The sequence below is a fragment of the Mustelus asterias genome, chromosome 26 (assembly GCF_964213995.1).
Source record: "Mustelus asterias chromosome 26, sMusAst1.hap1.1, whole genome shotgun sequence".
Classification (NCBI taxonomy): Eukaryota; Metazoa; Chordata; class Chondrichthyes; order Carcharhiniformes; family Triakidae; genus Mustelus; species Mustelus asterias.
Genome location: NC_135826.1, coordinates 23,246,993 through 23,274,357, shown reverse-complemented (window position 1 = coordinate 23,274,357; position 27,365 = coordinate 23,246,993). Strand labels below are relative to the sequence as shown.

At 42.6% G+C, this 27,365-nt stretch overlaps 1 protein-coding gene across 2 annotated transcripts in view; it reads left to right on the top strand.

Moving 5' to 3' along the window:
* rnf126 (ring finger protein 126) overlaps nucleotides 1-5,537 on the top strand; it is a 62,635-nt gene extending 57,098 nt beyond the window's left edge. The window contains exon 9 of one of the 2 annotated variants that reach the window (XM_078198261.1): nucleotides 2,758-5,537. In XM_078198261.1, coding sequence (XP_078054387.1) covers nucleotides 2,758-2,907 — 150 coding nt within the window. In that variant the 3' untranslated portion in view covers nucleotides 2,908-5,537. The remainder of the gene's footprint in view (nucleotides 1-2,757) is intronic. The other variant, XM_078198262.1, reaches the window with a different exon arrangement.
* Nucleotides 5,538-27,365: the final 21,828 nt, after the last annotated feature.

Here is a 27,365-nt window from a genome sequence, read left to right as displayed (position 1 = left end):
AAGGCAACACTTTTTGTCTCTCGCTAGGTCATTTGACTCTAAATTTTAATTTATTGTTAGTGAAATGATAGGATATTAGAGCTATGGGATTAATCTTTGATCTGTAAAATTTTTAACTATATAAGCATATTTTTAAACAATGTTTTCAATTTAATTTGAGTTGTACACTATTCTGCGTTGTACTTTAGCAGAATTTTTTCCCCCTCACTTTACACTAGTTTGTTCCATTTCTCTTGATGTCTTTAGCTTCTTGCTGGGAATCCACAAAGGACAGGATTTCTTCATGATCTTGCTCATGTAATTTTTCATGTTTCAGCCTCGAAGTGATTAGCAGAAATGAAAATTGTGTCTAGAGGGCAACAAACATACATGAAGGTTTCAGAAAGACATAAGCGGAGGCAGGGATAGTCCCAGAGAGAGGAAAGGTGGATGGCACGAATATGTGGTTGGAAGCTCATCTTTATCAAGATATTACATCAAGGTCGAGAACAGGCTGATTTAGTCTCGACCAGTTGCCAGGGAAAGAAATTGAGTTGATAGTCAGGGAACAGAGTTTAGAATGGGGACTGAAAACAATGGCTTCGATCTTCCCAATATTTAATTACAGGCGCTTGTGGCTTCTGATCTCTGTCGAGACGCGAAAGAATACTCGGGTAGAACAGCTTTCCAGCTGTTTGGAAGTATGCAAACACCTGTGCCTCTTTTCTTCATCAAGCACAGCAATGAAGAGATGGCCAGAAAGGCTAGCTTTCTTGTTGGAAGTAGAGTACAGATCAAACCTTTTATCATCACCAATCGTCATGCCGTTTACCTAGCAGCCTATAACAGAACTGACAAATTTTTGACAAATCTGTTGAGGATCTGCTCCAGACTGGAGCAGAAACTTCTTTTAACTCTGTCAAATAGATAAGTGAATAGCATTGGCATTGTCAGATAAAAGCCATGTGTGTGTTCTTCTCCTGTTCCATCCATTTCTCCTGAACCTGCCTTCCTGTGGTAAATCATGACGTACTGTTGCAGTTTTTCCTCTGAAGCAGCATCCCACCTCTGAGAAAATTAGGTTTCAAGCAATCTTGCGATTGAAAAATAACCTTGGAGTATTTCTATTTACAGTGAGCAAAGCAAAATTCCACTATCCTGCAACATTTGTGGGACACAGACCTTTGTCAGTGATTAGGGTGGCACCGTCCCCTCTTCATGGGTGAACTATTGATTCAACTGGAGGCAGTGCATTAACTTAAAACATCACAGAAAATCTCTGTTCTGGTTTGCACGGGCTTGGATTTTATCATTTCACACCGATCACGGTGTCAGCATACATAAATACAGTTTCACTTAATTTCAAGGGTAAATGGAGATCGATCTTGTTCTGTTTGCCTGGGTTTCTGGCAGATTTTTTAATAGCTGGGCTGCAGAACACAAATTGGATTTTAGTATCAGCTGCAACTACTCCAAATGTGTTGTGAACTGAACTATCTAATCCGGAAGATCCCAATTTTGATTCCGATGTTTTTGCTGCGTTTGTTGCACAGTGGTTGCTGCAGTTGCTCTCGATGCCATTGTCAGGAGGGAGGAAAGCAACAGGATTCCTGCTCCTGGATGCCTCTGCATTATCTATTTCTGCTTCTGTCATCTGCCAAATTGAAGTCAGCAAATATACTTGTCATAACACCTCCAGAATCAATCCCAAGATTAAATTTCAACTATATGAACAACAACTATATGAACAAATGAGCTGGAACAATTTATCTTTCCATTCCCTGGGAAAACACTACCCCCTCCCCCCTCCCCGAAAGAATTGTATTTGGCTACCCTTGTCTTAATGTGTTGTGCAGCGCAGTGGCAGAGTGGTTAGCACTGCTACCTCCGTGTCAGGGACCTGGGTTCAATTCCAGCCTTGGGTGACTGTCTGTGTGCCGTTTGCACGTTCTCCCCGTGTCTGTGTGGGTTTCCTCTGGGTGCTCCGGTTTCCTCCTACAGTCCAAAGATGCGTAGATTGGCCATGCTAAATTGCCCTTTAGTGTCCCAAGATGTGTAGGTTAGGGGGATTAGTGGAGTAAATGTGTGGTGTTATGGGGATAGGTAAGATGCTCTGTCAGACAGTCGGTGCAGTCTCAATGGACCAAATGGCTGCCTTCTACACTGTAGGGTTTCAATTCTATGGAATCTTCGGATAGATATAAGATTTACGACTAACTGGACAGAATTGGAGATCAGGACTTTACCAAGATCATGATTAGCATAAACCCACCTCTGATCTTTATCTAAGACCCAACAGCACTTGCAGGCAGAAAGAAAGAAAAGATAATGGTCCTGTTTGGGAGAAATAAAAATAAGTGGAACAGAGTTTGTAGAAAAGGGTAGTTGGGCAGAAAGCCTTGTAAGCTCTTAAAAGCCGGGAGGCATAGAGAATTCTGGAGGCAAGATTTCTATTGGACCATCAATCTGAGGGTGAGGGAGTGTCAGGGTCCATGTCCCATCTAAGCTAAGCGGCATGCAGCTGCACCACAATCTGCAACAGTACCCAATGCACAGCCAATGTTCCCTTTAACATGCACGAGTGCAGCCATGTGACAATGTTAAATGATTTGTGCAGTGCAAGAAGCAGGCCACACACAAAATTAGAGGGAACATTGATATGGAAAGCATTTTCAGAGGCGCTAAGGGTGTTGAAGCTTATAAGAGAGGCAAACAGGAGTCTTGGGACACAGACATGTTTCATGTACCGTTTCTCTCTCTCTCTTCCTCCACTCCTAGCATGATACCTGTCCAGTGTGTCGGAAAAGCCTCAGTGGGCAAAACACAGCAACAAATCCTCCCGATTTATCAAGGATGAACTTTTCTTCATCGTCATCCTCGTCTGCCTCAAGTTCGCCGAGTAATGAGAATGCAACAAACAATTCCTGAATTTGAACAAAAAAGCATCTAAGGTTTACTGTTTTCATATGCAACAGTGTTTGATGACAACCGTGAAACATTTTCTAATTTAAATTATTGTATTATGCATGGCACAAAGAAAGCCAGAGTAAATGGAGTTTTTTAACAAAGAACTCTTTTCTAAAATCTCTACTCGAACGTGAATACCCACTTTTCCTTTTCAAGATTTGTTTTATAGATTTAACTTCTGGGACCGATTTAACTTTTTCTTATCGACAAGCTGCTATGTTCAGTTTATTTCATCTCACTTGGGGTGGGAAAAGACCCCGTGTGCACATTGCTGTAATCATACTGCTGTGAATTATCTTAAGCAGTGGAAAATGTCTGCTGTTCTTTCTTTCACAAATATATATAAATCTTTAACCATTGTAATGTGTTTTAAGATTAATGCAGCTGTTGAACTCTGGGTATTTTCATTCTATTTTATAGTCCTCGATTTTGATTTTCCTCATACTAAAAGGGATTTTTTTCAGAGTATTTTTGTTTTGGATTGGCTGTTTTATAGATGCTATGGAAAGCTCAATGATGGCCAACACTTTCCCATTTTTTGTTTAATGGAAAATGGGAGGCTGTTGGCGTCAAACCAAGGGACTGGAGATATGGGAGTGTGTTGGGGGAGCGGGGGTGGGCGGGGTGGGGGGGGGGTTGTTGCGGAAAGGGGGGAGAAGAAAATCTATCTGACAAGTTATCTTAAAACATTGAAGTGGTAATTGATTACATGCCTACTAAAAATTCTTTTTAACAACCATTCTGTGTTGTGTTGAATCTGAAAATATTTGAATCATGGATGAAGTGCAATGCCTCTACTGACCTCCTCAGAGCAATTTACGACAAGAGTCCAGCAGCATTAATTTATCAGCTGCTGGGCCATCAGTCACTTCCTGTTTAAAGAGCCAGATTGGCTCACTGTAAAGCATTTTGTATTCCTTGGGTTGCCTGGCGAGACATGAAACCTCGAGATGCCCAAAGGTATGCTTGTCAGTAGGTAACATACGATGTATAGAAATGTGATCCAAGCAGATAACTATTAAACTTGTGGCATTTACTGAGTTTGTTAATATTGTATCGGCCATCAATTGTATACAAGTCAGTGAATAATCATTTTTTAAAAAGAAACTATTGTCCTCCTTGATTTTGTTTACATGCAAGAGCAATTCTTTTCTTAAAAAGGCAAACCTTAATGAACAGTGATGTGAAATATGATTTCCAGCTTCAATAATTATAATGATGGAAGCTTTACATTCTCGAACTTTTTTTTCCACTGACTTTTTTAAAAAGCTGTATAACTATAGTGATGCACAAATTGCAGGTAAGAGAAATGTATTTTAGTGTACAGTTAGAGGTTGATTACGTGATGTGAAGTGTCTTTGTGCTTTTAACAGAAAAGATAAAGGTATGTCGTCAGTGTAAAGTTAAGAGAGGGTAAGGGGAAAATATGCTTATAGTTGACAGTTCCTTGTCTGTATCTCACCCTTGTCTTAAGCCTTTGTTAAGATCATTGTGAGAGCTTTCCTTTTAATTTTGCTGTGTTCCTGGAGATTTGCAATCCAGGACTTGAAACCTTTCAACAGAATCCTCGGTTCACATCAGCAATGGTTTGGTTAGTCGATGGGTTTCAGTTAGCCCACACAGATAGGTATGCTGCTTAGTTGGCTGTGCAGAAGTATTTGAATGTGAAAGCTAGAGGTTCAGCTGAGTAAACACATGGGAACTGAAATGCTGAGATGCAGTAAAGCTGCAGAAATTGCATGAAGTTTTAATACTGAAGAACACGCTCATCATTTTAAAAATTGAATTAGATGAAGCAGTACTTTACATATGCCATAAACTTTGTAATGTGCTCCTGAACAATCTGAATAGAAGTGGATACCTATGTACATAGGTATCCAATAACAAATGGTGTATACAAATGCATCTGCCTTTTATCATTTGGTTTTGGTGTTTCTAAGAGCTTGGTCCCATGTCTGAATGTTAAAACAATACCCGAGATTTGAACAAAAAGATCACTACTTCTGCAGTTTTGACTGTGGTGGTGATTTGGAGCTGAATCTGCTTTTAGGACGTTTAAGGATTTGATTCTTGGTAGCAAAATGCAAGTATGAAGAGACGTTTCCCTGACAGCCTGTCAATTTGGCACTGATTTAACATGTCCCCACCCAAAGAAAACGCTGTCAAAAGTGGATCTTGCCGACCGTCACATAGGCAGCTATGTAAAATCGGCACCAAATTTAGAAAAATGTTCTGTTTTATTTGATTTGGTTTTTTTTCTGTTGTCTCAACTGTTGTATTGCTCACTGACAAGTATATCAATGCATGCATTTCTGTTTCCGTTTGAAAAATGTTCACAACTTTGGTGTCCTGAATGTTGCCAGGCATCTGAATGACACCAATAAATTTTGTGGGAAATTTTTAAAAATTCTGCATTCAGCACTTTCTTTTTCCCCGACCTGAAGAATTTAGTTGATCTAAAAGTAAGAATTTCCCTTTCATCTGCTGGCCATGATTTGGAAGCCATTTTGAAGATGCATTGCACAATGGTAATAGGTTGGCTGTTTTAAGTACAGTATAATTTTAAAAAAAATAAAGATTTGCTTACCACACCTTGTGTTTTTTAAATGAAAAGATGGCTTCTCTTTTACTAACTCGGACATTCAGTGGCGCATGAGGGATAATTGTTTAATGCTAACTTACAAACCTTCCATCATTTTTCTATCACACTACTTCTTCCTCACCTCTACATTTCTGTCTGCTCCTTAAGCAGCAATAACTTAGTAAACGCAGAATGACCTCTGCTTAACGCTGAACCGACACAGCAGTTAGCACTGCCGCCTCACAGCACCAGGGATCCAGGTTCGATTCCTGGCTTGAGTCACTGTCTGTGCGGAGTTTGCACGTTCTCGCCGTGTCTGCGTGGGTTTCCTCCGGGTGCTCCGGTTTCCTCCCACAGTCCGAAAGATGTGCTGGTTAGGGTGCATTGGCCATGCTAAATTCTCCCTCAGTGTACCCAAACAGGCGCTGGAGTGTGCCGACGAGGGGGTTTTCACAGTAACTTCATTTCAGTGTTAATGTTAAGCCTATGTGTGACTGATAAATAAACTTAAGCTTGATGGGTGATCACTGGTGGGATTCAGAAGGTTGAAGATATGTAATTCACAAATACACTCATCATTTTGACATTTTAAAACAATGTACTGACCTCCCATTGGGATGGATGTGTATTTAGATTAAGGTCTGGTGAGAGGCAATGGAATCTGCCATTATTCGAGTACTGTATATGATACCCCCGAAGGGGATAGGCATAATTAAAGTAAGGCACAGTGTGGAAATGGAAGTAAATTCAGAACAATGTTTTCTTTTTAATCCATCATATCAACCGTCTGCATTTCTATAGCATCCTAATTACTCCCACTGCACATCCCATTTAAAAAAAATAGTCCATCCAAGTATGACCATAACGTGTTCCTTTGTCCATTTGAATAAATCATTTTCCCATCTTTCACGGTTTGAGTAATTTGAAATCGCAACCCAGATGTCTAATAGGACCAATTGTTTGGCTGAATGAGCCCGTGTGACTACTTAAAAGGTATTCTTCAGTAATTACAACACTTGAAATGAGATGAAAAGAAATAAGTGGATCACGAAATCACTAAAATATGTTGACCGCTTCAGCATATTTAGAATGTCCTCTTTGAGCACCTCCACAGCCTTGCTTTTGGTCCTGTTAAAGCATGAAGAGTTTCCTACTGAGCAGCATTGCAAATGCGTTGTTTCACGAAGATAGAAATGCAGTTTAATTGCAACAGATCTTCAGAAGCAAACTGAAGGGGACCAGTGACTCTGCGCTGCTGTAACCTGATAAAAATTGAGCTTTCATGCGAGCATTTTTTAAATTGTCGATGTAATATTGTGTAGGGAGCATAATTAGCACAGTGTTGCAGATCAACAAACTGGTAGCAAGTCCAGGCATGATGCTCCTATTGTGGAGAAGGTAATTGCATAACTTGTAAATGTACTATAAATATAGCCGTTTCAGTTAATAAAATGGTTAAAAATTAGAAGTAACGGGAAATTATTTCATATCCATCCATGCTGTGTTCCAATATATCCAGTGAAAATGGTGAAGTGTTTACAATGTTGTGACAAACAGTCTGAAGATGTTTCTCTCCTCCCCTGCTCCCTTTCTCCATCTGTACTGACCTTTTCCACCAGCGGATGACTATTATGCCATTGTCGGCTCCGCTTACCTACCATTCATGTGCAGTTCCAGGAATTATCTCCGGGAAAGATTAAAAAGGCTGCTTCAATCCCTTGCCTCCCTTCAACCCACCACAGTTCAGGGCAGAGCTAATCAGTGCCCGATGAGTTTAATAGACCAGGAAACAACTGGAAGTTTCGTTAACTTGTGGCTGAATAGCATTTACCCAGTGAACCATGAAGGAACTAGTTATATTTTATTAAACCTGCCTCTTCGGTGACCAGGTATTTGAAATACACCTTCCCGAGAGACTGTGGAGGTGGTTACTTTTCTGTTTTTACTCTATGCTGTGATTCCCAATGCAACAGTGCCACCCTGTGTAAAAGTACAGTACATCATTTGTAAACACTCAGTTATACATTTTATCAGTCATCTTGTGATTTTACTACATACATAGCCCCCTGTTAACTTGAAGGACGTTGGTGTTTTATTCATAGAATCCCTACAGTACAGAAGTAGGCCGTTCGGCCCATTGAGCCTGCACTGACAACAATCCCACCCTATCCCCATAACCCCACATATTTACTCTGCTAATTCCCCCGAAACTAAGGACAATTTAGCATAGCCAATCAGCCTAATCCGCAAATCTTTGGACTGTGGGAGGAAACCGGAGCCCCGGAGGAAACCCACACAGACGTGGGGAGAATGTGCAAACTCCACACAGACGGTGACCCAAGCCGGGAATCGAACCCTGGTCTCTGGCGCTATGAGGCAGCAATGCTAACCACTGTGCCACCATGTTGCCTCATTCGTGAATGAATTTTCAAATTCTGTCCCTGTTATCTACCACATACTGATGGACCTTTCCAACAAAAGCAATAAGGTGGGGAGGGAGCATCAAGAGAACTTATCCAAAAATCATTAATAATGTTATTGAGCTCTACAGACTGAACTCCAGAAAGTCCATGCATGGTAGTTCCTCTAATTTTCCACATTCTTCGCGATGCATCTGCAGCTAGTTTTGGATAACATTTTTTTTAAAAAAATCTACGTTTAAATCTTATAAGGAATTAAACAATGTTGGTTTAAATTCACCTGCTCCAATTAACTCAAAAATTCACTGGTTATTTTGTAACAGCTTTCATTTGTGCAAGTGGTGCATTTAGTTCCTAACTTTTCATCACCTTCCTGGAGATAAAGCACTCACTCAGAATAATTTTAACCAGTATTTGGGCACTCAAAGAAATGGCAGATCTAAGTCCAGAAAATCAATCCCACTTGATCTGATATCAAACTCAGCATGTAATTCTGAAGGAGACCATTCGGCCCATCGAGTCTGCACCGACAACAATCGCACCTAAGCCCTGTCCCAGTAACCCCACATATTTACCCACTAATCCCTCTAACCTATGCATCATGGGACTCTAGGGGAAATTTAGCATAGCCAATGCACCTAACATGCACATCTTTGGACTGTGGGAGGAAACTGGAGCACCCGGAGGAAACCCACGCAGACACAGGGAGAACGTGCAAACTCCACACAGTCTCATGAGCCGGGAATCGAACCCAGGTCCCTGGAGCTGTGAGGCAGCAGTGCTAACCACTGTGCCACCGTGTGCCCAAACCATAGTGCCGTGTAATATTAAGTGTAAGCAAGTTTCTACTAGCATCCGTGTATCTATAAAAGTTTGAAATCACATCCCTGCAAAGGATTGTGAATAGTGTTCCAAACACGTGAGAAGGGATAAAAATTCCTGCCCTACCACTCCAAGTCTTACCATAACAAGGTTTTCATGAACTCACGGAGGATGAAGGTACTTATTCAATGCCCATACAACAAAGTAAACCTCTCGACCTACACAACACACCCACACGCACATCCAGGATTACAAGTTACGCAGTAGCTCGTTACTTTCTTAGCCAGATTAGAGTTCAATGCTGAAAGGTTTAAAATTGGAGTGTACACTTTTTTGAGTCCTTGGCTGCATTTGGGTTGGTTCCTCCAACTACCCTCCAGGATGGTTTTGAGATTTCAGGTGTTGAAGCCCATAAAGCTGCAATTGCCAGACACCATCTACATTTAAAATGTAATTTGTCTTTTCCAGAAGTCGATGATCTTTGTACTCAAGGTTCCTTTCGATGGAAATTCACCATCTCTGTGCTGGATTTTTAAACTGTAAGAGATAGGGTCTTAACTTGGGAGAGAAGAGAAGGGTTTCATTAGTAGCTTTTCCAGACTATCTTAACAGCTTGCATGCTGTATAAAAGAGATTACAAAATATTGCTTCAGTCACATAGCCTTTATCCCCATAATGGTTTCAGAAAGTTTTGCTTACTGATTTCTGAACAGACTGTGGCTTTTGTTTCATGTCCGAGGTGATTAGATTCTGAAATGCCCTAGCCATGAACTCCTGAATACCAATTATCCATCTTAATGCAATAGGAGGAACATGTGTAATTATTTCCCAAGCAGACTTTGTCTCCACTTGAGAGTTAACCATATAGGAATGCAAATAAACAATCCAGTATAGTTTCTAGTTAGTCCTTTTGAAGTAGTTCTTGATATCAGTTAAATTTAAGTTTATTTGTGTCACAAGTAGGTGTACTTGTGCAATGAACACTGCAATGAAGTTACTGTGAAAATCCCTTTGTTGCCACGCTCCGGTGCCTGTTCGGGTACACTGAGGGAGAATTCAGCATAGCCAATGCACCCTAACCAGCACGTCTTTCGGACTGTGGGAGGAAACCAGAGCACCTGGAGGAAGCCCACACAGACAGGGAAAATGTGCAGACTCTGCACAGGCAGTGACCCAAGCCAGGAATTGAACCTGGCGCTGTGAGGCAGCAATGCTAACCACTATCACCATGCCATTGTGAAATTCCATGGGGGTTGCTGGACATTTCAGCACTGCAATTAACATTGGAACTTTCCCAGAGAGACTTTGCTGCCAACATCACACATGCACGGTTGTATGCATAGCCACCAACATTATAGGAAGCAATATGCAGTACAGTCTATGTGTGACTGCCATCTTTATTGGGGCAATGTGCTACCTGACCCAGCTTATTTACTTTAAAAAAAAACCAGTAATGCATCAGCTGTCGGTGCTTAGCAAACCCATATTTCTGCAATGTTATTAATTCATTGACCCTTCTTAAACTGAAGAGATTTGACAACATGGCAGAATATGCAGACATTTTAAGGCAGGATTCTGCCACTCAACTGCCAGAATTAGTGAGCTCGGTACAACATTGCAACATGTTTTTCTCTCCTGTCTTGACTGAATCTTTAAATCATTGAATAATTAGCAATAAATGTTCACAGTACTTATAATTGCAAGATGACAGAAGTCATTAAAATGAGTTGAAGCATTGGTGTTCAGTAACCAACTGAACCAACTTTGTTTGGAATCTGTGGAATTCACAAAATAACATATTACAATAACCAAGTTAGAAAGTAAAATAAGTTAGCGGCGTGCTGGGTAAAATATTATGTGTGCGTCATTGGATTTCTGCATTTGCATGGACCAGTGCGTGTGTGCGGACAGGTATCTATCTGCTGGCCACAGTGCATTTAAAGGAGAGCGTGTTCCAGAAACCAGCCCACTTGCTGTACCACACATCAGGTGATTTGTGGCAACCATCTTAAGTCAGTGTCTTTGCTTGTCCTTTTTAAATGCTTCAATATATTGCTGAAAAAGAGACCTTTTGTTGAAGCTTTTCATCTTGCGTTCATCAGGATGAGGCAAGGTACAAACTGTGCTCAAATGGCTCATGTTTACAAAAATCAAAACAGAATGTGATTGGACAACATTTGCTAAATAATTCTCAGTACGATAAGAATTACGCTGACAACCAATTCACGATTGTCAGTTAGGCTCATAGTGTGGTACATTTGCATGTACGTATGTTAATTCACAAGACCCTGTTCTTTGCAGACAGAAAGAACATGTACACACATTGCATCCGTTTCAGCTAAACAAAATAAGTGACAGCCATTTCCTTGTTCATCTCTAGAGGTAGACCAGGTATATTGCTTCCAAAAAATGAGTGGGGGAACCAAGCAAACCTTTAGCTTAACATTTCAATTTCATAATAAATATGCTAGTTTGAGCTTTATAAAATCTTAGCAGCCTAAACACAGGTAGTAAAAATTTTGATCTTCAAGAAAGGAGTGAGATGAGATGGTTGCAGAGTGAGAGGAGGTAAACTTCAGTATTTTATTAATACATCTTAATTTATTAATCAGTTAAGGGTGGAAGATCACATAAGGATTTAGAAGCGATAGATTGTCATCTGCTGGAGGGTGTGATTAAAATAGTGAACCTTATAACTGGCTTTGGAATCAAAAACAGATGATAAAAGGAAAAGACTCAAAGATATAAAAGCTCAATTATGTTTATTTGTCAAATGATGTGGGAAGATTATTTTGTGCTTTTGAAGAGCAGATGGAGTGCTTTCTCAGTGGCTCTTTGTGTCACTGTGTTTGACTTTGATATTGAACCATACACATTTTGCCCTTGGTAGTATGAGTGATCTGATCGCAGCCAGGGTAGAGGTAGAAGGTGCGACAATTGACCTCTATGCTTCTGGAGAGAAAGATAAAAAAATTCCCATGACTGTTTGCTATCTGAGGACTGTCGCGAGAAAGTGCATGTAGATTGATGGGCCTAGTTTGCCCGCGATGTTTTCCATCATAACATAGCCTCCAGATACTTCCCGTCAAGGCTTGTTTGTGAAGAATGACCACCAGGGAATTCTGCCTGTGAAACTGTTTCCCAGTATGAGTTAATGACTTCAGTAAAAGGAGCAATATTCTGAGGGGAGGGGGAGGAGTGGGAGTGGGGGGGAGGGGGGGGGGGTGGAAGATGCAACACCACTCGCTGCCTTATTTTACACAGTGTATTTTTTTTCTGCATACCAGCATCTGGAATAATCAAGCCATCACTATTCCCTTTATGCTACTTAAAACAGCTCCTCTGTGGTGCTCATGCACTTATTTTAAAAAAGAAATTATTCCTTCATGAGATGGGACCATCACTGACAAAGCAAGTATTCACTATCCACCCCTTGCCTTGAGAAGGTGGTGGTGAGCTTCTACCTTGAGCCACTACAATCCATTCTGTGAAGGTACTGTTCCGAAGCTGTTTGGTCAGGAATTCCAGACTTTTGACCCAGTGACAGCAAAGGAAAGATAACTTTCCACGTGACTTGGAGGGGAGTTTGCAAGTGCCAGTGTTTGCATCTCCCTGCTGTCCATGTCGTAGGTGGTAGGAGTTGCAGGTTTTGGAGATGTTGTTAAAGAAGTCTTGACAAGTAGCAACACTTTTTTAAGGATCACTATAAGACTGGGAGTTAACTATGTATCACAGCGATTCTGCTTTCAGCCTCTGATCTTCGGGTAAGCTTTCTCCAAGGCGGCCTTCACGACACATGACAATGCAGAATCGCCGAGCAGAAACTGATAGCCAAGTTCCGCACAATGAGGACAGCCTCAACTGGGGTCTTGAGTTCATGTCACACTATCTGTAACCCCCACAACTTGCCTGGGCTTGCAAAATCTCACTAACTGTCCTGTCTGCAGTTAATTCACACCTCTTTAACCTCTGCTTAACCCTCTCCCCACTCACATTGTCTGTACCTTTAACACTTGATTACCTGTAAAGACTCGTATTCCAACCATTATTTTGTAAATTGAGTTTGTGTCTGTATATGCCCTGTTTGTGAACACAACTCTTCACTCACCTGAACAAGGAGTGACACTCCGAAAGCTTGTGCTACCAAATAAACCTGTTGGACTTTAACCTGGTGTTGTGAGACTTCCTATTAATAATGCCCAGGATACTATATGCTTTATTAACTGTTCCCTCCACCTGTCCTGCCATCTTCAATGATCTATGCATATATGCACCTCTGTTGCTGCACCTCCTTAAGAGTTGTACCCGTTATTTTGTATTTTCTGTCCATGCTCTTTCTACCAAATGCATCACCTCCCAATCAAGCTGCAGTTTAATGGTGGCTTACACGAGTAACCATTTTATTGATGGGGTATAACAGGTGCAGGTTGGTTATTAACTATTTGCCTGCAGCGATAAAATGTCTGGTTTTCACCTGGATAGATATTTTACATCCTTTATTTTTTCCATCCTTCATGATGATGGATTTAAGAATTGTCCAGACAAATAGTTCAAAGTGAAATAGACATGTATTTGAGTGTATTAATGTAATTTCTAGTTTTTAAAATGAACATTTAGTTTATTTATCTAGACTCGTATATTATTGAATTAATTTTTTACACACGCATTTCTGGTGATGTGGCTGTAATTTTTCTATATTGTCTGTCCAAGCATATTGTGTGTTATGAAAAGCATGGATGGGCTTCCAGTAATGAAACGGAGAACCAAGTTACCTGCTGAAGTTTGCAATTGCTCACAGAGCATGGAATACTTTCATCGCACTGAGCTGGAACGGAGCCAAGAAACAGTCACAGATTGGTGTGTACATTACTCCGAAAAAGAAGCAATTGCTTGAGCTGTATTTCGCCTGCAACCTACTTTTCACTCCTTCATATCCTGGGCCTTAATAAAGAAAAAGATGCCGAAATGAAAGTTAGGCAGATGTTGCCATGTGTGACCTCCAATATCTCTCGTTTTTTAAAAATTCATTCATGGAATGTGTGTTTCTGGCTATGTCAGCATTTATTGCCATCCCTAATTGCCTTTGAACTCTTTTCCGAAGGGTATTTAAGAGGCAGCCACGCTGTTGTGGACCTGGAGTCACATGTAGACCAGACCAGGTAAGAATGGCAGATTTCCTTCCCTGAAGGACATTAGTGAACCAGATGGGTTTTTCCGGCAATCAACAATGGTTTCATGGTCATCGTCGGACTTTTCATTCCAGATTTTGTTTTATTGAATTCTAATTTTGCCATCTGCCATGGTGGGATTTGAACTTGAATCCCCGGAACAGCACCCTGGGTCTCTGGCTTATTAGCCAACAGCAATACCACTACGCCACTGCATCCCTTCAAATCCTTACTGTGGTCAGGAGAAAATGTGCTTATCTATATGAACATGCTTTCTTTTCCCCCCTCGAGGGAGCGAAAAATGACAATGGGCAGGAAATTGGATGTAGTTCTTGGGGCTAGAGGGGTCAAGGGATATGGGGGAAAGGTGGGAACAGGGTATTGAATTTGATGATCAGCCATGGGTGGGTTTGGGAGGCCGAATGGCCTAATTCTGCTTTTAGTTTCTATGTTTTGCTCCAGCCGGTGGAATTTCAATCTGATTTCCAAAGAAAATCAGTTGGATCCAATTGGTGGGATCTACCAGGGGCGGGGCAGTTACAATGAGCCGAATGGCCTCCTTCTGTGCTGTACGATTCCCAGTGCCCCCTGTTGACCAAACCAATCATGTCTTGCCATTGGGTTAACAAAGAGATTGAAGACGCCAAATTTATTGAGAATTAATAGCGATACATCCGACACAAAACAACAAGGTGACAGATACTTACAAAGGTGTGATTAACTAACCATAAGACCATAAGATGAAGAGGCAGAAGTAGGCCAATCAGCCCATCAGGTCTTCTCTGCTATTCAATGAGATCACGGTGGATTTGATCCAATCCCCAACTCCACTTTCCTGTCTTATCGCCTCGTCACCTTCGATACTCCCTGACTAACCAGGCAATCAGAAACATGCTTGAGGATCCCATCTGCGAAATAACTGAAAGGTGGCACGGTGGCACAGTAGTTAGCACTACTACCTCACAGCGCCAGAGACCTGGATTCAATTCTGGCCTCGCTGACTGTGTAGAGTCTGCACATTCTCCCCATGTCTGCGTGCATTTCTTCCGGGTGCTCCGGTTTCCTCCCACACTCCAAAGATGTGCAGGTTAGGTGGATTGATCATGCTAGATTGACCCTTAGCGTCAGGGGGACCAGCAGGATAAATACCTGGGGTTACGGAGATAGGGACTGGACTGGAGAGGGGGGGGGCGGCGTTTGTTGTTAGTGCCTCAATGGGGCGAATGGCCTCCTGCACTGTGGAAATTCTATGATTCTATGAAATAATTTAAAAGTGTAACATTTTATTTCAGTTCGCTCAGAGGGGAAATTGCTTTCTCCATTATTTTAAGTAGGGGGGCTACGTGGCCACGTTAGGCAAGACATTGCAGTCAAAAGACCAGTTGCAAAACCCACTTAAATAGCATTGTTTAGTTTAGAATCCGTGTGTATAAGTTTAAATTGCAACTTGTATCAGCAGATTACAATTTGAACCTTACGCGACTGAAATAGCTATCTGAGGAATGAGCAGCTTGGTTTGATACTGAATCATAGATAGCAGAAGGTCCTAGGTTTAATGTCAAGTCAAATCATGGCTGAGTTGCCATTACTGGCTTTCACTGTGATTGGGTAAGGTTTGTAAAAATCAGTCAATAACCATAGTTATTTATGGTTATTAACCAAAACCGGTTAATAACCGTAGAGAGAACGCAGCTGATTTATTGCATTAAATATTCTGGAGGGCTGGATATAAGTAACTTCAATGGCAACAAATTGACAGCAATCATGGCTACCAGGCAGGAACAGTGACTTCCTAAATCATATTCGCTCATCCCTGATACCAAACTAGGTCTAGAAACCAGTTTCACCAACAGCTTCTAAGCTGAGGATTAATCTATATGGAAGTGATTTGAAAAATGCCTTTAAAATTGCTGTCTGTGTGGAGTTTGCATGTTCTCGTGTCCGCGTGGGTTTCCTCCGGGTGCTCCGCTTTCCTCTCTCAGTCCAAAGATGTGCAGGTTAGGCTGATTGGCCATGCTAAATTGACCATAATGTCAAGGGGTTTAGCAGGGTAAATACGTGGGGTCAGGGGGATAGGGCCTGGATGGATTGTGGCTGGTGCAGACGCGATTGGCTGAATGGTCTCCTTCTGCACTGTAGAGATTCTATGATTCTATGAAAAGCATCTCTAGTAAGTTAATACATCTGTGCCCTCTTACCACCCTAACCATTTGTTTGGCTCAGTTGGTGACAATCGTGCCTCTGAATCAGAAGGTGGTTGACTCAAGCCCATTTCCGAGGCTTGAGAACATTTGAGGAAATGTTGCATTGTCTGAAGTGCCATCCTTCGAATGAAGCATAAAACCAGGGCTTCCCTGGTGGGTCGCAAACCCCAAGTGTGGTCACGACATGATATTTTGTGGTCATCGGTTCAGAGGCAGCAACGGCTGCCATGAATCTCAGACAGATTTCTGACCACTGTGAAGCCCTTATAAATCCTCTTTTTTTTTGTTGGTGGTGTGTGTGGCCTAATGGACTGCTCTAGGAGGCCTGAATGCTGCTGCAAAAAACAAAAGCCTGTGAGAGGATAGGGTTTCCTTTGTAGAAAGCCTATTTCTTCAATAATCAGAATCATAATGCAGTAATAATCATGATTCCATTACATTAATCCCAAATCCTATTATATCAATAGTAAAGTTGCTACAGTATTGCGTTCATAATCAGAATCCTATTTCAAATTGAGGATACTATTACTTTCATTATCAGAATACTAATACATTAATGGTCTGTTGCATCAACAATCAGGATCTTATTGCACTGGTAACCAGTGTCTGATTACACTTTATTACGATCAGGTAAGGAAGCGTCAAATGGTTCCCCTCTTTCCCTTTTCAAGTTTTGATTTGATTTATTATTGTCACACGTGTTAGTATACAGTGAAAAGTATTGTTTCTACAGACAAAGCATTCTGTTCACAGAGAAGGAAAGGAGAGGGTGCAGAATGTGGTGCTATTGTTGTAGCTAGGTTGTAGAGAAAGAGCAACTTAATGCGAAGTAGGTCCATTCAAAAGTCTGACAGCAGCAGGGAAGAAGCTGTTCTTGAGTCGGTTGGTACGTGACCTCAGAGTTTCGCATCTTTTTTCCGATGGAAGAAGGTGGAAGAGAGAATGTCCAGGGTGCGTGAGGTCCTTAATTATGCTGGCTGCTTTTCTGAGGCAGTGGGAAGTGTAGACAGAGTCAATGGATGGGAGGCTAGTTTGCGTGATGGGTTGGGCTACATTCACAACCTTTTGTAGTTTCTTGCGGTCTTGGGCAGAGTAAGAGCCATACCAAGCTGTGATACAACCAGAAAGAATGCTTTCTATGGTGCATCTGTAAAAGTTGGTGAGAGTCATAACTGATGTGCCAAATTTCCTTAGTCTCTTGAGAAAGTAGAGGTGTTCATGGGCTTTCTTAACTATAGTGTTGGCATGGAGGAGACCAGGACAGGTTGGTTGGTGATCTGGACACCGAAAAACTTGAAGCTCTCAACCATTTCTACTTCGCCCCATTGATGTGGACAGGGGCATGTTCCCCTTTACGCTTCCTGAAGACGATGACAATCTCCTTCATTTTGTTGACATTGAGGGAGAGATTATTGTTGCCGCACCAGTTCACCAGATTCTCTATCTCATTCCTGTACTCTGTCGCGTCATTGTTTGAGATCCGACCCACTATGGTGGTGTCGTCAGCAAACTTGAAAATCGAATTGGAAGGGAATTTGGCCACACGGTTAAAATGTGTGGGTGTATAAGGAGTAGAGTAGGGGGCTGAGAACACAGCCTTGTGGGGCACCGGTGTGGAGGATGATCGAGGAGGAGGTGTTGTTGCCTATCCTTACGGATTGTGGTCTGTGGCTTAGGAAGTTCAGGATCCAGTTGCAGAGGGAGGAGCCGAGGCCCAGGCCACGGAGTTTGGAGATGAGCTGAATGTTTTCTTTAAAATCTTTGTCTACTGCAGAATGGAGACAAAGTCTAATTAGTAGACATCATTATGATGATGTAGCGACCTCTCCAAATTACATATGGATATATTGAACTTTTAAATAAAACATTTTTTTAAAAAATTACCTCATTGAAGTTATTACACCCCATACCTGATTTATTGTAATTACAGGTTTTTGGTTACTTCAATGCCTATATCCTGTCTTAGGGATGCAGCACATAAGACACAGAACATTTCTATTAAGTGCTTGCTTGCACAGGTGAATTGACCACTCCTATTTTCCACCTACCTTTTCCACTTCCTACAAAGATCAAGCTAGCAAATTCAACAGTGGCCAATTTGACACAATGGGTGTGATCCTACCACTGTTCACACCCCGCTGCCACTGCAGGTGAGGATGGTGAATTTGGCCCAGTCAAACCTCCGTTCACTGCAGTGGGACCAGAAAATCCCACCGACATGAATGGCCATAAGATTCCACCCAATGTGTCATATCTTATGCACATTCTCATAACATAGCAGGCATAATTGTACCATAGAATCCATTGAGTGCAGAAGGAGGCCATTCAGCCCATCAAGCCTGCACCGACAACAATCACACCAGGACCTATCCCTGTAACCCCACATATTTACCCTACTTATCCCCCTGACACTTAGCACCAATATTTAGTATGACCAATCAACCTAACTTCCACATCTTTGGAGTGTGGGAGGAAACTGGAGCACCTGAAGGAAACCCACGCAGACACAGGGAGAACATGCAAACTCCACACAGACAGTCAACTGAGGCCGGAATTGAACCCATGTCCCTGGCGCTGTGAGGCAGCAGTGCTAACAACTGTGCCACCTCTTATTGTACTCATGGTTTTCAGCTGAAAATTGATTGGTTGATTAGAAATCATAGAAACCCTACAGTACAGAAAGAGGCCATTCGGCCCATCGAGTCTGCACCGACCACAATCCCACCCAGGCCCTACCCCCACATCCCTACATATTTTACCCACTAATCCCTCTAACCTACGCATCTCAGGACACTAAGGGGCAATTTTAGCATAGCCAATCAACCCTAACCCGCACATCTTTGGACTGTGGGAGGAAACCGGAGCACCCGGAGGAAACGCACGCAGACACGAGGAGAATGTGCAAACTCCACACAGACAGTGATCCAAGCCGGGAATTGAACCCAGGTCCCTGGAGCTGTGAAGCAGCAGTGCTAACCACTGTGCTACCGTGCCACCCAGTTAATCAGTTGATCAATCATTTCAATCCATATTTACACTTAATAATTAGGAAATTATTCCATCAATAATCAGGATGCAAATACATTAACCAGGATTAATTTAATTAAGGGCCGGAACAGTGGCACAGTGTTTAGCACTGTTGCCTCACAGCTCCAGAGACCTGGGTTTGATTCCTGGCTTGGGTCACTGTCTGTGTGGAGTTTGCACGTTCTCCCCGTTTCTGCCTGGGTTTCCTCCCACACTCCAAAAATGTGCAGATTAGGCGTATTGGCCATGCTAAATTGCCCCATATTGTCCCGGGAGGCATCGGTTAGAGGGATTAGCGGGGTAAATACATGGGGTTACGGGGATAGGGCCTAGATGAGATTGTTGTCGGTGCAGACTGAATGGGTTGAATGGCCGCCTTCTGCACTTTAGGGATTCTATGATAATAATCAGCCCTACCGCATCAATAACCAGGATCCTATTACATTAAAGTCTTTGCCAATTAGTTTAATAATCATGATCCTATAAGATTAATAATCAGGATACTATTACATTGATAATCAGAGTTCAAATACACTAATAACCCTCCCTGGAATCACTTGAAGCCTGTGACATTAAAATAAGGTCACACTGGGAAAAGTTTTGGGAAGCACTGCATTAAAACAAATCCCTCTGTATCTGCTTAGACACCTGTTAAAAATGCCATGTCAATATTTAAATAAGTGTGAACAGTATTCCTGGCCAACATTCTTCCCTCAATGAATATCACAAATAATAGATTAATTAGTCTTTTATCGCCGCTGTTTGTTGAAGCTTGTATATAAAATGGCCACCGCATTTGCTTGCATGACAATGATTGGATTTTAATTTATGGTGTGAAGTTCTTTGAGATGTTTGCGATGTGTTTAAATTAGCGTATAAAAGCAAATTCAAGAAGAAAGGGAGGCTTTATTGTAAAGTGAAATGATTGGCCTTTTGGCTAAAGTCAGGCCCAAGATGGGGGTGCAATGCCTTATCTTGTCAGCTTGGATCTTGTTTGTCTCTCCCGTGGGACCATGAATCGGATTCAATTGGAATTTGAGTTGGGTTTTTGGAGCAAGCAAGGAATGGATTTGGGTTTGCCCCGTCCATTGGCTTTGTAACTTTAAGGATGGAGTAAAAAATAAAAGAAAAATGATTCTCTGAAGGAAAGGTAAAGGCAGCTGATTGTTGGATTACTCAGGATAAACAAACCTGTGCAACATGGTATATTTGCTACACAAGTGAATGGTGTTTTTGGACTATCATAGAGTTTAAAGCAACGAGTTTGATCTGTTTCCCTTTATTGTAATTAAAACAGTAAAGGTACGTTTCAGCGTGGAGGTTACACTGAATGTTCACTGTGCGCAGATTGTGATGGTAAAACTGCATGAGTACTTGGGTGTCACAACATTTTGACTTCTTTTGGTGATCACAGACTCTGTGCGACTTTCAACCCGGTGACCTGAGAGTAACAGACTTTGCAGGATCACATTATAAGGATATAGAAAATGAAAGCATCCTTTGAAATTGCTGCCGCTCCTTCTGCGGCCGGAGTGGAACCATTGTCACTCCCTGGTTGACCTACTTTAGTAATTGCCCCAATTCAAAACCTGCTACCAAGCCGCACAGTGCTTCACTTCACATGACACTGATCCTATCTATTTCAACAGATGGCATTGATTGTATCACTGAAGAAAGCACTCCTCTGTGTGTAATGAGAGTCGCATTATACTGCAATCTAAAACTGATCCGACAGATGGTGCTAAGGTTACTGTTCAGCTGATGTCTCTCGTACACCAGGGATATGCAACAGACCGGCAACATTTTTCAGCTTGTCCAATAGAGGGCATCGAACTGGAGACTTGTGCAATTCCCGGCGAAAGGATTGTCGAATGATGCAGCACCAAGTGGCAAGCAGTGGGCTTTTCTGCTGGCTTCAGGTTACCAAAAAGGAGAAAAGGACGGTGACAGTCTTATAGTCTCAGTGCTAACAAGGCTAATAAAGATTTTCCAATAGATGTAAGGTTTAAAGTTTCTTTATTTGTTAGTGTCACAAGTAGACATTGCAATAATACTGCAATGAAGTTACTGGGAAAATCTCCGAGTCGCCACGCTCCGGCGCCTGTTCGGGCACACTGAGGGAGAATTTAACATGGCCAATACTCCTAACCAGCACGTCTTTCGGACTGTGGGAGGAAACCGGAGCATCCGGAGAAAACCCACTCAGACACGGGGAGAACATGCAGACTCTGCACAGACAGTGACAGAAGATGGACATCAAGCCCGGGTCCCTGGTGCTGTGAGGCAGCAGCACTAACCACTGTGCCACCGTTGTGAGGTCAACTGATGAAAGTAGCTACCCAAATGCTGCCGGCGGTTTCAAAATCAGAAATTGCTGGAAAATCTCAGCAGGCCTGACAGCATCTGTGGGGAGAGAATAGAGCCAATGTTTCGAATCTGGATGACCCTTCATCAGAGCTGACAAAGGGTTATCCAGACTCGAAACGTTGGCTCTATTCTCTCTCCACAGATGGTGTCAGACCTGCTGAGATTTTCCAGCATTTTCTGTTTTTGTTTCAGATTTCAGCATCCACGATATTTTGCTTTTATCTTACTGCTGGCTGTTTGTTTGGGTTGCCAAAAGGGAGAAAAGGATGGTGAAATTCTTATATTCTCACTGCTAACAATGCTAGTCAAGATCTTTCAATAGATGTGAAGTCAACTGATGAAAGTGACTACCCGAATACTGGTGGCTGTTTTTAATTGTACATCAATATTTACAGAATTATCACTCATCAGATTTCCTGTTTGTACATGTGGGCTGCCCATTGCTGAGACACCATTATACAAGAGATGCTTAGCTTTGCCAGCTGGAGGTGTATTTGAGGAGAAGTGTCACCAGATATTTAAATCCCTGTAAACTCACTTTCCAATATTTATTTAGTGAAATATTTTGCCTTGCTGTTAGGTTTGACGTTCTGTCACCTGCTTTTTGGTTCTTCTTTTGCTTTAGTCTGAGACCTTCAACACAACAGCCCTGATGTATTCTGTAGAGACACCACTTTCTATTACTCAGAATTAAGTGGGGTTGAGGAAGTCTTGTGGTGCAGTGGGTAGCGTCCCTGCCTCTGAGGCAGAAGCTGCGGATTTGAGTCCCACCCTGGGACTTGATGGCCAACGAAGGTGCGTTTATAATGCGGTCAAACAGATTGAGTGTGTCAACCTGTAAATCCTTCCAAACACACCAATGGCTGGCAGTAAGAATGGGAGAGACTCCTCGTCCGCCACCTTTGACATGGAATGGCGCTCTTCAAGCTGTAAGCCCCTGGCGACAGATTAGTGATCTGTTCCAGGAGTTACTAGCTATGGAACAGATGGAAGCCTGATTTAGTGCACCAGAAGGTGCGGGAAGGGGACTGGAGGGGGGGAATGCTAATATCGAAGTTAATCTACTTGCTGTCCTAAGCACCCACCAAAGCCTAACAGAAGACACTCCTATCTCCACCTGAACTATGCTGACAGCATTTATCTAATGGCTTTCTCGTAGCCAAATATCCTTGGGCACCTCACAGACAAAATTGACATTGAGAGCATTGGAGTGGCATGATGGCACAGTGGTTAGCACTGCTGCCTCATAGTGCTAGGGACGTGGGTTTGATTCCTGGCTTGGGTCACTATCTGTGTGGAGTTTGCACGTTCTCCCCATGTCTGCGTGGGTTTCCTCCTGGTGCGCTGGTTTCCTCCCACAGACCAAAGATGTGTGGGTTAGATGGATTGGCCATGTTAAATTGTCCCTTAGTATTAGGGGGACTAGCTAGGGTAAATGCATGGGGTTAAGGGGGTAAGGTCTGGGTGGGATTGTGGTTGGCGCAGACTCGATGGGCTGTAGGATTCTATGATTCTATGAGATATAGGATAGGTGAGCAAAGGCTTGGTCAAAGAGCTCGATTTAAGGAGCGTCTTAAATGGAGAAGATGGAGGAAGAGAAGTAGAGTGTTTTAGCGAGGGAATTTCAGAGGTGAAGGCCTCAGCAGCTGAGTTGTGGTGACAGATTCGATCGTGGCTTTCAAAAGCAAATTTGACAATTATCTGAAGAGAAAATAATGTGCATTGTGACAGAGGAAAAGACAGGCTGTGGGAGTGGAACTAGTTGAGTTGCTCTAGCAATGCTCTTGCGGAGTGCTGCAGGACTGGGAGAAGTAAAAACAAACGAGTACCTGGGTGTCATGGCATTTTGATTTCTAGATAGAGAAGAACCAATGAGGCCCAGAGGGATTTGAGTTTACAGATGAGAATTTTAAATTCAAGCCACTGAAGACCAGAGAGTAGAAAGTTTTTATTTCTTGACTTGTGATGACTTAAGTGTGTCAGGACAACAACCTAGTCAAGGGAAAGCAAATGGGTGGCACAGTGGTTAGCACTGCTGCCTCACATCTCCAGAGACCTGGGTTCATTTTCCGTGTCTGCGTGGGTTTCCTCCGGGTGCTCCGGTTTCCTCCCACAGTCCAAAGATGTGCAGGTTAGGTGCATTGGCCATGCTAAATTGCCGCTGAGTGTCCTGGGATGCATAGGTTAGAGAGATAAGCAGGGTAAATATGTGGGGTTATGGGGATAAGCTCGAGGTGGGATTGTAAGCGGTGCAGACTCGAGGGGCCGAATGCTCTCCCTCTGCACTGTAGGGTTTCTATGATTTCTATGAAAAGATTAATCAAAGTTCACACTCTAGATGGTTGGCTAATAGTTCTGGCTGCTTTTATAGATATTCTCTGAGGATAGAATGTTGTACAACTGAATAGCACGCTGGCATTCACTGTTTAGATACGCACATCAACATTCTTTACTTGGGTGAGGTATTGAAGGGCAATAAAGATCCATAAAATTCATGAGTCAACCTTATATTAATGAATGAGAAAATTATTAAAAGCACTGAGGGAGTTATTAAATAACAGTGAAGTCTGATTTTGCCGTGTTAAAATCAATGATTCTGTCTGAAGGTTTGCACCTGGATATTACGTTTTGACTAAGGGTTTTCTTTGGAAGCTAATTGTCTGGGAGTTTGTTCAAGGGGTGTGGTCAATACCTCAGCTTGTTTGCAAAGCCTCTTTTAATTGTCTAGCTTCTAAAACTCTGGCACTACATTTTTTAATGAATTTATGGGACGTGGGTGTCGCTAGCAGGGCCAACATTGCCCATCCCTAGTTGCCCTTGAGAAGATGGTGATGAGTAAGTACAAGCACAAGCACAGTGCTGTTAGTGAGGGAGTTCTAGGATTTTGATCCAGCCTCAGTGAAAGAACGGCGATATATTTTCAAGACAGGATATTGAATGACTTGGAAGGGAACCCCCAGGTGGTGGTGTTCCCATGTGTCAGCTGCCCTTGTCCTTCTAGATGGTGATGGTTGAGGGTTTGGAAGGTGCTGCCTAAGGAGCTCTGGTGACAATGGCCACAGGTGGATTCCCACACTATAGAAAGCAGGCAGACTTTGTGATTGTATTTCCCCGTTTGCAGCACTGACGAAAAACTGCCAGAACAACATTTTGCACTGAAGTATCAGGATGGCATAAGTTTCATCGGCTTTGATGGTGCGGAGCCCATTAGGTACAAATTGGGGAAGATGTAGATTTAGAAACTAAGGAAATTATCTGCTGTGGAAGTGGGAAATGCTGGAAAATAAAAAGAGATACAGTAGAATCGATAGATGGAAAGAGAGGAACATTGCAGAAAGAGGGAACGCTGTCTGATAAGAACAGCCAGTGAGGTGACAACCAAAGGACAACACAGTTCAGGAGATGCGGCCAGGAGGTGCTGCCTACCAAAAACTACCAGCTAATCAGAGGCTGGCAGCTCTTGTGCTCAGCAGTGCCACTGCGGAGGCTGTGGCCACTGGAGGCCACTGCCACTGTGGTCACTGCCACTCACCTTATGAAGGGGCAGCGCTCCGAAAGCTATTGGCTTGTGCTACCAAATAAACCTGTTGGACTTTAACCTGGTGTTGTGAGGCTTTAACCTGGTTTTGTGAGCAGGAAGGACAGGCACCGGAGTCCCAGGGTTGCCAAGCGCCTCAGGCATAATGAGGAGGGAGGGAGGGAGGAGAGGTGTTTTTGCAGGGTGAAGTTTGCAGGCAAAGAGGTGCAAAGGGCCAGACGGACAATTAATGATTAGATCCCAGAAAGAACACTTTCACAAAAATCTGCACTAAGAAACAGATCTTGCCAGTATTTAAGTGTTTCCTCACCAGCTAAGATAGTTCTATTTTCCAATGAATATGCTGGTAAATACAAAGCTGTTTGATATGTTCCCTGTATGATACTGGATAGATTAAAGTGAAGAGGTTCAACTTAATTCACATTTGACATTATAACCTGGATTACCACTTCTCTGACCTGTCATGGATTGTGTCTTCCAAATTGCAAATTGAGCATTTGAATTATCAGATTGTTGGGATGTTGAGTGGTGTCTTTAATGCAATGACGAACCAATCATTTTCTCCTTTATGTGTGCCTTATTCATCCCACCCCTTTACGCTGGACTTTATGTTGTTAATACCTGGAACTAGCCTTGAATTCCAACTCTGATGCTGTGTTCCTTGAAACAAAATTGCCTAAATTCTTAAAGAGACAGCTCAAGAAAATTGCTTTCTATTCTTGAACTCCTGTAAAGGATTTGTTGATTCCCACATTAGCACAATGGTTAGCACTGTTGCCTCACAGCGTCAGGGACCTGGGTTCAATTCTGGCCTTGGGTGACTGTTCGTGTGGATTTTGCACGTTCTCCCTGTGTCTGCGTGGGTTTCCTCCCACAGTCCAAAGATGTGCGAGTTAGGTGGATTGGCTGTACTAAATTGCCCCTTAGTGTTCCAAGATGTGTAGGTTAGGGGGTTTAGCAGGGTAAAAATGGAGGGTTATGGAGATAGGATCGGGTAGGATGCTCTGTCAGAGAGTCGGTGCAGACTCAATGGGTCAACTGGCCTCCTTCTGCACTGTAGGAATTCTATGATTAATTCTATCACAATTTGTTTTGGTGACAGCGTAATACTACATAAAAATGGAAAATAAAAACTGGCAATAACAACCTCAGGGTGTCTCAAATTGCTTCACAGCTAATGAAGTACTCCTACAGTGTACCCACTATTGCAATATAGGAAACGCAGCAATCAATGTGTGTACAGCAAGATCCCACAGCCAGCAATGCGAGACTGATGAGATATTCTGTTTTTATGATGTTTATTGAGGGATAGATCTTGGCTATATCATCAGAGATAATGGGCGGCACAGTGGCACAGTGGTTAACACTGCTGCCTCACAGCGCCAGGGACCCGGGTTCAATTCTGGCCTTGGGTGACTGTGTGGAGTTTGCACGTTCTCCACATGTCTGCACGGGTTTCCTCCGGGTGCTCCGGTTTCCTCCCACAGTCCAAAGATGTGCAGGTTAGGTCAATTGGCCATACTAAATTGTCCCTTACTGTCCTAAGATGTGTAGGGGGATTAGTCGGGTAAATAGGGATAGGACCTGGGTAAGATGTCCTGTCGGAAAGTCAATGTAGACTTGATGGGCCAAATGGCCTTCTTCTGCACTGTAGGGATTCTGTGATTCTATGATGATGAACTCCCCTGCTCTTCTTCAGTTAGTGTAATGACATCACCTGGGTCCACCTCAAAGTGAAGTGAGGGCCTTGGCTTAACATTTTGTCGACTCAGGGTGAGGATGGCAGCCTAGATCTTGCACTCAGGTCTCCAGACTGGGACTTGAAGCCACAGTCTTCTGACTCCAAGGCAAGAGAACTACGACTGAACCATGGCAGGTACCTTATTAAATCAGAGAAGCAATTATAAATGATAACTTGAACATGCTTTCCCTAGTAAACTTAATTTAAGTTTTCCTTGTGTGATAGGAACATAGGAACAGAGGTAGGTCATTCAGCCCTTGCAGCCTGTTCCTCCACTTAATCAGATTGTAGATCATCACTACTTTAAGCTTCATTCACCTGCTTTGGTTCCATAATGAGCTTTGCCTAATCACTCACCGCAGTCAGCCAGCTGTGAATCTTTGAAATTCTCTACCCCAGAGAGCTGTGAATGCTCGTCAGTGAATATATTCAAGACTGAGACTGTTGTGGCATTAATATATCCAGAGATACAGGGATAGAAAAGTGAGTTGCAATAGAAGCTCAAACAAAATTTATTGAATGGTGGAGCAGGCTTGAGGTCCTCTATGTCT